The sequence below is a fragment of the Glycine soja genome, chromosome 2 (assembly GCF_004193775.1).
Source record: "Glycine soja cultivar W05 chromosome 2, ASM419377v2, whole genome shotgun sequence".
In the NCBI taxonomy this organism is placed as follows: Eukaryota; Viridiplantae; Streptophyta; class Magnoliopsida; order Fabales; family Fabaceae; genus Glycine; species Glycine soja.
The window spans coordinates 42,579,403-42,592,959 of NC_041003.1; the positions used below are offsets into that span (position 1 = coordinate 42,579,403).

General features: G+C 32.6%; 2 protein-coding genes across 4 annotated transcripts; one reads left to right on the top strand and one right to left on the bottom strand.

Annotated features, from left to right (window-relative positions):
• The first annotated feature begins 1,992 nt into the window (after positions 1 to 1,992).
• Positions 1,993 to 5,499, top strand: LOC114395754 (putative pentatricopeptide repeat-containing protein At1g68930). Of its 2 annotated transcripts, none has more exons than XM_028357608.1 (2): positions 1,993 to 2,257; positions 3,021 to 5,499. In XM_028357608.1, the coding sequence occupies exon 2, from the start codon at positions 3,211 to 3,213 to the stop codon at positions 5,203 to 5,205; it is 1,995 nt and encodes a 664-aa protein (XP_028213409.1). In that variant the 5' UTR covers positions 1,993 to 2,257; positions 3,021 to 3,210; the 3' UTR covers positions 5,206 to 5,499. The 2 variants fall into 2 exon arrangements, with proteins under 2 accessions (XP_028213409.1, XP_028213401.1); XM_028357600.1 differs by having other exon boundaries at positions 3,034 to 5,499.
• A 1,020-nt stretch (positions 5,500 to 6,519) lies between these two features.
• On the bottom strand, positions 6,520 to 13,112 carry LOC114395770 (CBL-interacting serine/threonine-protein kinase 8-like). Of its 2 annotated transcripts, none has more exons than XM_028357618.1 (14): positions 12,596 to 13,112; positions 11,572 to 11,634; positions 11,058 to 11,129; positions 10,848 to 10,955; positions 10,692 to 10,766; positions 10,521 to 10,574; positions 10,283 to 10,408; positions 9,753 to 9,842; positions 8,748 to 8,870; positions 8,151 to 8,270; positions 7,831 to 7,947; positions 7,284 to 7,340; positions 7,108 to 7,182; positions 6,520 to 7,018 (listed from the first exon to the last, which is right to left on the bottom strand). In XM_028357618.1, exons 1-14 carry the CDS (start codon positions 12,752 to 12,754, stop codon positions 6,923 to 6,925), a joined length of 1,335 nt encoding a protein of 444 aa, XP_028213419.1. In that variant the 5' UTR covers positions 12,755 to 13,112; the 3' UTR covers positions 6,520 to 6,922. The 2 variants fall into 2 exon arrangements, with proteins under 2 accessions (XP_028213419.1, XP_028213426.1); XM_028357625.1 differs by lacking the exon at positions 12,596 to 13,112 and adding an exon at positions 11,726 to 12,421.
• Positions 13,113 to 13,557: the final 445 nt, after the last annotated feature.

A 13,557-nucleotide genomic window follows, 5' to 3' on the forward strand; every position in this document is an offset into this window, starting at 1 on the left:
AATGTTATAGAAAATTAGGATTATTATTTTTTATTTGATTTTTAATAATTGATAACTTTTATTGATTTATAATTAACTTAATAACTCAATTAATAAAAAATATTTATCAATAATCTACGAGGAGGACCAAAATTATCCATTTATACGATTAGGGAGATCAAATGTTACAATTAAAAATAAGGAGAACCAAAATTGCATATTAGTCTAGTTTCTATATGTACATAAATTTTAAGTTTTGATTTGTGCTAAGAACATAGATAAAACTTTTTGACAATATAAAATTATCACAAAAGGTAGAGATAAACAGCTAGAAAAAAATTGTATAAGGACGAAAACTAACATTTTTTTTTCTACATAAGAACTAAAATTGTAAATTTAGAACATTTATAAGGATCAACTAACTAATTAAACAAAAGAAGAACTTGTTTGAAATGTTGAACCTCACTGGATACACAACATGTTTTTGATGGTCAAAGCTCGAATGAGTACAACGACTATACAACAATGGAGGAGAAATTTAGTGGTGATCACTTATGAAGGCTATGATGCTCAAGTCAATATCCGGGAAAATTGAACAAAAAATAAGAATTAGATGCATACTTCATATGCAAATGAGTCTTGTATACAAGTTGTTTGAGTGGTTATAGAACACATAAGACACGTGGCAAGAACATTATGATGCATGTGGGTGTGTGACTGATTAGTTACCCACAAAGTTGGCCACACAAGTTGGTCAAAAGAGGTCAATGTCTTAGAATTTGAGTGTAGGCTTAACTCAATCCTACAGAAGGTTTGTAAGGTGAGAATTGTCCCACTTATATACTTTTATTTGATTATATCACTAGTTGATATAAGATCTCCAACACACCTTTCTCATGCTTAGACTTGGAAATCTTGCCTATGATGTTTGTAGGATTGTACATCTGTGAATGGATTAATAGCGATTCAACAATAAGTGACATGATAGCTCAACAACAATCACTTGGATAAGCTATGATATCATCTTAGAACTTGAGTTTGGACATAACTCAATTCTACAAATCGACTTGCAAGAGAAAAGTTGCTCACACTTATAAATTTTAATTTGGCCACATCATTAGCTAATATGGGATCTCCAACACAATGTTGGTTTGGAGATCCCACTTGACACATGTCTATCATAGAGGTTGGCCATGCAAGTCAACCATAAGGCCAATAAGTCCTAATCCAATGGGAGTTGCTCTTCAATTAGCACAATCTCGTTGGAGAGAAACTCTACTTTTGCCACAAAGAGAAACAATTGTTACGTAGAGAAATTGCATTTGTTTGTTTTTTATGAGTCCTAAGAAATTTTAAACCGTATAAAATACGTTGTGGAGTCCACATAAACAATTTGTTTTTGAGTTGATGAATTGGAACAAAAATTTAATTGGGTTGCTTGAAATACTAGAAATGTTATGACATTGTGAAAAAAAAAAGTAAAAAATAATACAAAGTTCCTTTTAGCAACTCATAATAGTTTCTTCGATAAAGTTGTCCTAAACTTTTCTAAACTTAATTGCCCTAGCAACTCATAAATATATTTTTAATTAATGAAATATATAGTTTTTCATTATAAAATTATTTTTTAAATGATTTTATAATATATATATATATATATATATATATATATATATTATTCTTGTTATTTTGTTGTAATCTTTTTCGTATATTTATCTTTCATTGTAGTCTCTATAATATTTTATTTAATTTAAATTAGTCTCCTTAAAGAATATTTAATAAGAACTAAATTATCTATGCATTATAAGAAAAAAAATAAATAAAAGTGAATATTGTAAAAGAATTAAAATAAAATACAAAATTAAAAAATAAATTGACAAAGACCATTTAAAAAATTATAAAAAATAAAATTAAAAAGAGTACATATCAGAAACAATGTTTTTTTTTAATTATGAGAAACATATTTAAACCTATTTTAAATGTTACTATTTTCTACTTACGTTCCCATGCTCAGGGAGTGGTTGTCATCAGATATCCGTTCCCCTCCTTCCCACAATTTTTATCCGAGCAAGAAAGAACGGGATATCATTATCAGTCATGAAAGCACTATCACTAGAAAACTCATGCCATAATTCCCCTTTCTTTCCTTCATAGTCACAGTCATAGGCATAAGGCTCACTCTACCATGGCTTCTTTCTTTTCCTCTGCTGTCACTGCTACTCTCAAGCTCCACCCACAATTCCCAAAATACTCACCTAGCTCCTATCCCCCAGAGAAGGTACTCTCTCTCTTTGGTCCTTATGTTAACTCACCTTTACATTTTTGTCTATTATTAACCATTTTTCTAAACTTAATCCAACAGTTCTTAAAAATGAATAGTGTTTATAATAAAATAATAACAAAACTCGAGCTGAAATCAAGTATACCACTAGTTTAGTCCCTGATATAACGCTGTTACATTAGTTCTTTAAATTAAGGAAATTTCACATAAGTATTTGAAGTGTCAATCATTTTAGTCCAAATTTTTAAAAATTTGCGCGACTTAAATGATAATATTAAGATATTTTAGAAATTAAAACGATAATAAGTGGTTTATATTTGGGATTTAGATGAAGCAACAAGAAATTTCAAGAATTTTATTTGAAATTTCCTTTGTTTCAAAGACTAATGAACATTTCGTTAGACTTTCAAGAACCAAAATGGTAGTTTACTTATTGAAGTCTGTACTGAAGCTATTTCAATATCATTTTAAGACTTTAATTGGTTGTATGCATAAGCAGTGCTTACAAATAGATTCACATCACATACAATTTTGTATTTTGGTCTATAGTGCAACCATTTTCTACGGATTGTTACTTCAAGGAACATAGCTTAATTTAATACAGTACTTATATTAAAATAATAATAAAATTCATGTTGCAATCTGTACTGAAATTATTTCAATATCATTTTCAAGACCTTTAATTAGTTGTATGCAATGTATATAAGCAGTGTTCACACAAAAACTACTTACATCACATATACAACTAATTTAACTGCAGCTTATGTTTTCAGGGTCAAAGCATTTCTTTCCAGAAAAGCCACAGATTCACACATTTGGATTTTGGGGAAGCACTTTTGTTGAACAAAGAGGGGACAGAGGAGGAGGAAAAATTGTTCTACGTTCCCTTGTTGCAACAATGCTTAGACAAGCGCTCCTATTCAGGTACACAAATTGTTCATGGTCATGTCATGAAAACAGGTTGCCATGATAATTTTTTTGTCATGTCATTTCTGGTCAATGTTTATGCCAAATGTGGGAACATGGAGGATGCTCGCAGGGTGTTTGAGAACATGCCTAGAAGAAATGTGGTGGCGTGGACCACGTTAATGGTGGGATTTGTGCAAAACTCACAGCCAAAGCACGCCATTCATGTGTTTCAAGAGATGTTGTATGCAGGAAGTTACCCTTCAATTTACACTCTTTCTGCTGTTCTACATGCTTGTAGTTCTTTGCAGTCTCTCAAGTTAGGAGATCAATTCCATGCTTACATAATCAAATACCATCTTGACTTTGACACCAGTGTTGGCAGTGCGCTTTGTAGTTTATACTCCAAATGTGGCAGGTTGGAGGATGCTCTTAAAGCATTTAGTAGAATCAGAGAAAAGAATGTTATTTCGTGGACTTCAGCTGTTTCTGCTTGTGGGGACAATGGTGCACCTGTGAAGGGGTTGAGACTTTTTGTTGAGATGATTTCTGAGGACATAAAGCCTAATGAGTTCACTTTGACCAGTGCCTTGAGCCAGTGTTGTGAAATTCCATCTTTGGAACTTGGGACTCAGGTTTGTTCGCTGTGCATTAAATTTGGCTATGAATCAAACCTACGTGTTAGAAATTCTTTGTTGTATTTGTACCTCAAAAGTGGTTTTATTGTTGAGGCTCATAGGTTCTTTAATAGAATGGATGATGTCAGTATGGTTACATGGAATGCAATGATTGCCGGGCATGCGCAAATGATGGAACTCACTAAGGATAATCTTTCTGCATGCCAAAGAGGAAGTGAAGCACTGAAAATTTTCTCCAAGTTGAATCAATCAGGCATGAAACCTGATCTGTTTACCTTATCTAGTGTCTTAAGTGTATGCAGTAGAATGCTGGCTATAGAGCAGGGGGAACAAATTCATGCACAGACTATCAAAACCGGATTCTTGTCGGATGTGATTGTAAGTACTTCACTGATTAGTATGTACAATAAGTGTGGAAGCATTGAGAGGGCTAGCAAAGCATTTCTGGAGATGTCTACTAGAACTATGATAGCATGGACTTCTATGATTACAGGTTTTTCACAGCATGGTATGTCACAACAAGCATTGCATATTTTTGAGGATATGAGCCTAGCAGGAGTTAGACCAAACACGGTCACTTTTGTGGGTGTTTTATCAGCATGTAGCCATGCTGGCATGGTCAGTCAAGCACTCAACTACTTTGAGATTATGCAAAAGAAATATAAAATTAAGCCTGTTATGGACCACTATGAATGCATGGTTGATATGTTTGTTAGATTAGGTCGGTTGGAGCAAGCTCTGAATTTCATAAAGAAAATGAATTATGAGCCTAGTGAGTTTATTTGGTCAAACTTTATTGCTGGTTGTAGAAGCCATGGGAATCTGGAATTGGGGTTTTATGCTTCTGAACAGTTACTAAGTCTCAAACCAAAAGATCCAGAGACTTATGTATTGTTGTTGAATATGTACCTCTCAGCTGACCGTTTTGATGATGTTTCAAGGGTGAGGAAGATGATGGAAGTGGAGAAAGTTGGAAAGTTGAAGGATTGGAGCTGGATTAGCATTAAAGACAAAGTGTATTCATTCAAAACCAATGACAAAACACACCCACCGAGTTCACTAATATGTAAATCATTGGAGGATTTACTTGCCAAAGCAAAGAATCTTGGATATGAGATGCTAGAAAGTGTGGAAATAAGTGATGAAGAGGAGGAGGAAAAGACATCCTCCCCTACCATTTATCACAGTGAGAAGCTGGCCATTACATTTGGGTTGGAGAACTTGCCAAATTCTTCTCCAATAAGAGTTGTCAAGAGCACCTTAATATGTAGGGATAGCCATAACTTTATTAAGTGTGTCTCAACGCTAACGGGTAGGGAAATCATCGTTAAAGATAGTAAGCGGCTTCACAAATTTGTCAATGGAGAATGCTCATGTGGAAATTTTGGCGGTTTTCTCTAAAAGCAGCAGCTAAAAGTTTGTGTTGGCAATCAAATGCTGACCATCAAATTCTGATAGTTTTTTTACACATCTCTTACACTTATTAATATAACACGTCACACTACATTGATTAGTTTCTAATTATTGTGATTATAGCTTCTCGCAAGTTTAGAGCATGTATTACTAGATCATACATGAAACTGTTAACATGTATTAAACAATGTACAAATGGCAAAAGGCTTGCCTGTCTAAGATGGTTTAATGATCTTAGCTGTGCAGAACATGAGACATTGGATTTCTTGAGTTTGACTGAAATTTTTGTCTTACTGTTACATGTTCAGAAATAATCCAACACAGCGGTTTTCAATTGAATCAAATAATTTAAAAATGTTTAATTTGTGGAAAAGAATATATTTATACATCACTTTTTCTTCCTATTTTTCCATTAGATCATTCCTTACATTTTCAACATGGCTCAAATAAGAAGGGTGTTTATAGCTGTCACATCTACTAATTTTGTAAAAAGTTTGGAACAGAGAATTGCTTGGATGACGTTACTCCGATGGCATTTGCTGAGCACCACGCACAACATACAAATGAAAATTCAAATTTCAAATTGTTATTTCTAGGACTGCATTAGGATAATGACTTTTTTTTGTTTGCAATGCTAGTTGTAAATGCTTCCATTCCAATAATAAGGTGATCACATTGCAATTTATAAATGCTTCCAATTATTTGAGATTGGAGGTTCTTTCCATTTGAATTTCAAAAAAGTTTGAAATTTAACTAAGAGTAGAAAAAAAAGGAACACTCATGGTACTTGTTTTTTTTTTTTTTTTTAATATGTAGAACCTTTGTTCTTATATTACCTTCAATTTGAAATTATTCTTTGAATTCTTTATTTTTTTATTTCATTTTTTTTCATTGAATATTCAATCCACAATTTGAGATGAAACGGAAAGATTTTAATTTTTAATCTCTATCAAAATTTACAGTAGTAGCAAGACAATTTTAGATATAAAATATTAATTATTTTATTTAATATATATAGATATGGTTTTTTCCTTATTATCGACCCTGAGGCAAGAATCCAGGGTAGTTATCTATAAATATTTATTTGATTTTTTTCTTCTATAAATAAGTTTTCTTTGTCATTTTATATTGTAAAAGATATGAAAGAAGGGAGTTAGAAAATAAGACAAGATTTAGATATAGTTATATAAGAATTTTTGTGCTATTATTTATAAGAAAAAATGATAATTTGTAATTGAATGATGTAAAATCTCTTCATACTGGTTGTGCATACTCTCTTAAAATGAGAGCCAGACAGAGAGGTAACTGAAATTATATAGGTAGATAGACAACTGAAATTGAAAACAGATTCGTACAATTCAATCAACAATAGCACTCTTCTTACTAGGAACGGGATACAATGTAATGGCAGGATAAAAAAAAGGAGATAAAAACTAAAAAGAGATGTACAAACATCAACCTTACAAATTGTAGATATATCTGTCTTTATACCTGATTCCTATTTTCTGTTTCGAATTTGAATTTGGTCTTCTATTTGTATAGGGATAAAAAAAACTTGGGTTGGTTAAAGATACTAAGGAGGTGGCATAGCCGAGCTGGCTTAGTGGCTTTTCAGCCTTTTAAAGATATATATATAAGGCTCAGGGTCTCCATAACTATGTTTTTGTTCTTACAATCAGAGCAGAATTTGCTTGTTTCATGAAACTCACTGCCCTTTGGTCTTGGAGTTCCTTAATTTGCTTGTTTCGTGGGGCGGTTTCCACATGATATCCTCAAGATTGCTAGAAAAATTCTTGTAAAACTGCAAGTCATAAATTAAAAAAAAATAAAAATTAAAAGGGTGGGAGGTGAGATCACAACCAACAACGAAAGCATCACTAACCAACTGACCTTGAGATATTCACCAGCATCTCCAGCTGCTTTCTGAATATCCACCATGAAAAATGTAGGAGCAATTTCAAAGACCTACTTAAACAGAGGGGGGAAAGGAGGGATCAAGAAATGGATTAAATTGTTAGCCAAAATATTTAAGGACTTTGAAAGTCTAGAAGAGAATATAAACTTACTTCTAGTATAACTGAGAAATAAGAAGCCTTATTTGTTGAGATACTCTCTATTCTCATCTGAAAATGTAGACCAATATCATCAGTTCAGGTTAATAAAATTAAGAAATTATGGCAAGTTTTTTCAGAAGAATTAACTCTTAAGTATTTAGGTTGATGATGGGAACTAGGAGTTGGGGACAATTATGGCAGTTATTGGTAGAAAGTAGGAGGAGTAATTTTTATCAAAATATGTGTAATAGTAACTGTCATTAGCAGCTATGTATTATTATATGTTATGTTGTATTCTAAGCATCTTAGGGAACAAAGTTTGGAGCAATTACATATTATTAAATATGCGTGTAATAGGGTGAACAGAAATATGCGTATATGACTCTGGGACAGCAAATACTGTATTCTAAGCATTTTATGTGATTTAACTCAGTTAATTTTTTAGAATAGATGAGTGAACACTGAACACGATACAAAATAATTCAGAACAGCAAAGGTAGGAGGGCATAAGAGAAGCAAAACAATGCAATTTACTAAGCATATATTACAGGCTACAAACCTTATAGTTGCGAATATGTGTCTTAAATCCCATTGATTGTGCCACAACTTCCATACTTGATAAAATCACCTTTGGTGGCTTTTGACTGATGAAGCGCGTTTCGTATTTCATAGAGTCCTGTAAGGAAGAATATAAGAGAAACAAACACGATTCACACCTCAAGATAATGACACAAGATGGGATGAGCAATGGTGCTTTTGTCACAGCATGCCACAAAACTTGGTCAGGAATACAAGTACAAGCTATGCTTATGCAAAGTTTCATTAATAGGTTAAATGGGCGATTATTTGACTGTTTGCAGATACATCATGGTTAAATACCTGTCCACGATCAAATAGGGTTGCAAGGTTTAAGCCTTGAGATAAAATTATCATGTCGAATGCATTAAGAGTTAGAGGACCCATGTCGTCATTCTCACATTGCTGGTTAGTCCTCTGATCCTTCAGTGACAAAATAATCAATATGTCAACAAAACTGAGAAGATACATTTTATATGAATGCATCAGAAAAAAAAAGCAAGCTTTCTGAATTGAAGAGACATAAAAAATTAATAAAGATAAACAGTGTGATAGTTTTTGCATTTGAATCAGTTCCTTTCTGTTAATATCCCCATCATCATTGATCTTTTTGAGATTTGAGTACACCAGAGGTTTGAGCACCATTAATTGTCTTCAGACATAGTACAACTCAATATCATTTGCTAATATTGTTATTCTGTACCTTTGAACTACTCTAGAAAAATATTAAGGTACATAGGAGAACAGGCCATTTACAATACATTAATATTGAATTCATCCTATGGATAAGAATCTCGTCGTGTACATTTGAAAAAGTTATGGTGAATTAGCTTAAATAGAAAGCTTTTTTTCTATATAAAATTAAACTTGACTTCAGGAAGAATTAAAAAGTAAACAGACCTCATCATTGTCAAATGCAGCATTTACATCATCCAGATTTACATCTTCATACTCGATGAGACTGACCGGAACATATTCCTTTTGAAACCACTCATCATTCCTTATCTGCTCAATGGTTATACGCTGATATCAACATGTACACACAAACACACAGCAATGGGAATGAGAGTTGTGAGAAACAAGTATTAGAAGTAGACACTAAATCCACTAGAATATTAATATTAATACATTATAGTATTCATGTAAACTAAACAAGCTCAAAATGGAAGAAATCCTTGAACTGCAAGAATGAACCGAGCATGTTCGTTGATATTAACGGAACCAATTATCTAGAAAAGGATCAAGAAGTATATGGTGAAACATAATTTAGTCTAATTTGGCTTGATGGAGAGCGTATAGATTTCTCACTAACAGGATAAGAAAAAATATTTTTATTTTCATTTTCTGTTTTTACTTTTAATTATATCATTGTATTTTTATTTCTGTTTTCAAAAGTTAAAATAGAAAACATTTAAAACATCATTATTGGTTTTGATATCCAAACGATCCATGGCACAACAGAAAAGCCACCAAGATTGTTAGTACAATAAATTTATTTTGGTAAGAGACCATATTCCATACTCTACCCTAAACTTTATCCTTTTTACAAAAAGGAACCTTCAACTTCCATTTCTCCCTAATTAGTCCATAAACTAAAGCTATTATCAGATTTCTTCCATTAACTCGAGGTAAACTTATTAATGACAAACAAGTTTCTTCTTTTTTTCCATCAATTTTTAAAGGGAAAATAGTCACATATTTCATACTTATGCTTGACAACTACATATCATCATACTTTAGGTTTTCTAGATGCCTTCTAATGCAACATGAACCACATCATAAACCACAACTTATTTTCTGCTTGTGTTCAGACAATATTAATTATAAATTAACAGTGAAAGGCAGTGTCTCAACAATCATATGACATTAAGAAAAAAATCTTGCTCCATGAAGCCAATTACTTACACGTTCAGGATTTGGGTCCAGCATTGTGTGTATTAAAGACTTTGCTCCCACAGGAAACGAAGGAGGGCACGAAAACTGTGCTTTCTCAATCTGCAGAGTAAGAAAAAATCAACAGCGTTAATAATAATAATCTAAAAATTTCATTTTGAACAAAAAATCTTGCTAAAAATAGAAACTATACACAAAACAGTGTTTCCTGAGCCATTTGACACCAAGAAAAAAAATCTTTATCACCAGAACTTGCAGGAAGAGCAGTCACTATAAAAAAATTAACATATCCCAGTGCCCAAAGGCTCCTCGCTATGTGAAGGTATGTGGGAGGGTCATTGTACACAACCTTACCCTTGCATATGCAAAGAGACTATTTTTGGATTCGAACACATGACCAATTGTCACCAAGGCACAACTTTACCATTATGTCCGGGAAAAGCAGTCACTATATGCAAGATAAATGTTTTAAGACATATTAACAACTGGGGATCCCATCTATTGCATAGTAAAATACATATTTGACGTGTATAAATTCATGCCTTACTGTACAACGTAGTTAGATCAAGTTCGTCAAAGGGAAGATATCCAGCCAATAGAACGTAGAGGATAACTCCACAGGACCAAACATCTGCTGGAGCCCCATTATAACCCTTGTGACTGAGTACCTGAAATCATAAAGATAGATGATAAATGCAGAAGCCAAGCTACATAAATAGTAAGTAGCTCAAGATTACACAAAAATCATATTAACAAAGAATTAAGTCACCCATGTATTACCTCAGGAGCTACATAATTAGGAGTCCCACAAGTTGTCCGAAGCAAACTGACCCCCTATGAGAATTTCCACAAAACAACATTGGACAAGTATAAAAATGTTTGAATATCATTTGATTTCATACACATGAAATTAAAGTCAATTTTAACAATTATTTGTTAACAATCTCTTACCTGTTCTGGAAATGCACTCAAACCAAAATCTGAAATCTTTATATTTCCTTGTGAATCAAGTAAAAGATTTTCAGGCTGCAAGAAGGGAAAAGAAAATACTAAGCAGAAATCATGATAAGTATGAAGACAGCATTCCAGATCCCAGTTAATACAAACCTTTAAATCTCTATGATAAACTCCCTTGCTGTGGCAAAAATCTACACCATCAATAAGCTGTTGGAAGTATCTTCTAGATTCAGCTTCACTAAGACGCCCATGGCTTACCTACATCATTACTTTCTTCATTAACAACATCAACACTGAGAAAAATATTGATAAAAATCACACTAAAAGCTTTAAAGCATACATCCACCTTGAGCTACTCACAATTTTATCAAACAATTCACCACCTGTAATAAACTCCAATATGATATAAATCTTAGTACGGCTTGCTAGAACCTGAAGAAAGTCATATATCAAAACAAAATGAAGAACTTGCGAATATTGTGGTGACAGCCAACAAGAGAGAAGCATTAAAAGACTTATCAAAGAAAATATTTAGACATTGCGCCTCTTCTTCTATAACATTTCAAGGAAGAAAATGTATTGGAGAAAAGGAAATTTTCAAACCACGACAAATTCTGAAATGATTTTTCTAATATTGTTCCTCTCTCCAAGCTACTAATAAGCAGGAATTTCTATAATTTTGATTTTACATTAATAGCTAGAAAAGACTCCAAAAACTTGATAGTTGATATCATATTTCATATAGTTATTTGAAAAATAAAAATTGTTTCTCATGCAAAATCTCTTTTAGTAAGTCTTTAATTAAAAGTTTATCTGCCCAAAAACACGTTATTCCATACACACTATAAGAAAGGAGAAAGAAAATATCACATGCCTCGTGTAGACGAACGACATATGGATGCCTGACTAGCTTCATGATAGAAATTTCCCTCTTGATCTGCATTATATTAAAATAAATAAATAAAAATCAAATGCAGTCCAAAAATAGAAACCATAATAATCACAATTCACCAATATAATCATCAAACCTCTAGCATCTTGTGAGAGGCTTGGTAGTTAGCATGAGGTCATTGGTTCAAACCATACTGATACCATTGTACCAAAACAAACTGTCACATCTTAAAATGAAATAAACCCAAGCCTAAACGTCTTAAAGTCACCCTCACTCACAGGAATTTCAATTCAATCAAAGTATTAGCATCACTCAGCAGCAAAGAGATTTATTAATATTCATAATTCATATTAATATATTAATAAACTCGCTGAAACCACCATATATAACCAATCATCATATGCACCAATTTAATACATCTAAGCTTTTGGTTGGTGTGTTCATGTAAGAATTGCTCAGGGAAGACACTTGAGCTCTGTGCTTTACTAAGGTTATCATCCACGCTATGGCTAGAACACATATAAACAATAGAAATAAGCAAATCAGAATTAATTTATTTTGAAGAAATACTTTTGTATAGCTTTTTTTTTTAAATATCATTATTTGTCATCACTTTTAAGTAGCAAAACGTAAAGAGCAATACTCCATATTAGTCCCTGAACTATTACAAAGATGTTTTAGTTCCCCAAACAAATTAATAATTATTAGTCAACTTGGTTTCTAAAATTGCATCATCCATCAATTCTATTCCTAACATTACAGCATCATCCAATTTGTCAGTTAATTTTGAAAATTATCACTCAATTTGGTTCTTCACATAAGAGATCAAATTGAGTGATAATTTTCAAAACAAGAAACTAAATGAACTGATAGCAGCTAGAACAAAATCAAATTGACGGTCCATAACATCATGACTAAACAATTTTATTTTCATAAATTCAGTGACTAAATGAACTGATTCTTGTAATTTCATGGATTAACGTGATGTATTACTTAAAAAAAATACCTGGTCGACCATTTTGTGCTTGATGATGGCGCTACGGTCTAGCACCTTCATGGCAACACTCTCGCCACTCTCTGTGTTCTGAGCGAACTTTACCTTCGCAAACGTTCCCTCTCCAACGGTCCTTCCAATCTCATACTTACCCACTTTCCTCAACACCATGCTGATCTTTCTCTCTATGCTTTTTTCTTTCTTTTTTTTTGGTGAATTTTTTTTCCCAACAACTCTACCACAAAAAATGTGGAGATACCAATCAAAGTTTATCAACAACTACAAGCTTCTAATTTGGAGTATCTTGTGGCAGTTAATTGAATTATTATTTGTGTTGGTGTTGGTGAATGGTGAGATATGGAATGGAATGAAATAATGGAAGGAAAGGTGATTGGGTGGTAGCACAGGTCAGGTAATAAAGACGAAGGCCTAACCTGTGGGAAAGGTAGGGGACAATGTTGAAAATTGGAATTTCAAAATAATGTTGGTGGTGGTGATGCTTTATCTTGTTTGGACTTTGGGATAGAGGCGGAAAAAGGAAACTCTTGAATTTGAATGAAAAGCAAAGCTATGCTAAGTATTAACTAATTAAGAATAGGGGTGTTTGTACTGCGGTTTGGACGGTTTTTTTTTTCAAAATTATGTCAGAACCAATCAATAAATTAATATGTGGTTTGGTTCGGTTTGAATTTTTTTAAAAATAAAATCCAAACCAAACTAATATATGTGGTGTGATTTGGGTGATTTTTTCGGTTTTTTTTTAAATTATAAAATCTTATTTATAATCAGAATAAAAATTAACATGATGTAGATCTAAATATTAAGATTTAGGGTAATGGTACGTAAAACGTGAATTGTGTAGTCTGTAATAGTATGTAAGTGAAATGCAAATAGTGAAGCTGAAACACAATCTGTACCTAATGGGTAATGTCACACGTACTAAAATAAAATTAAAAAAATATATATAATATGTA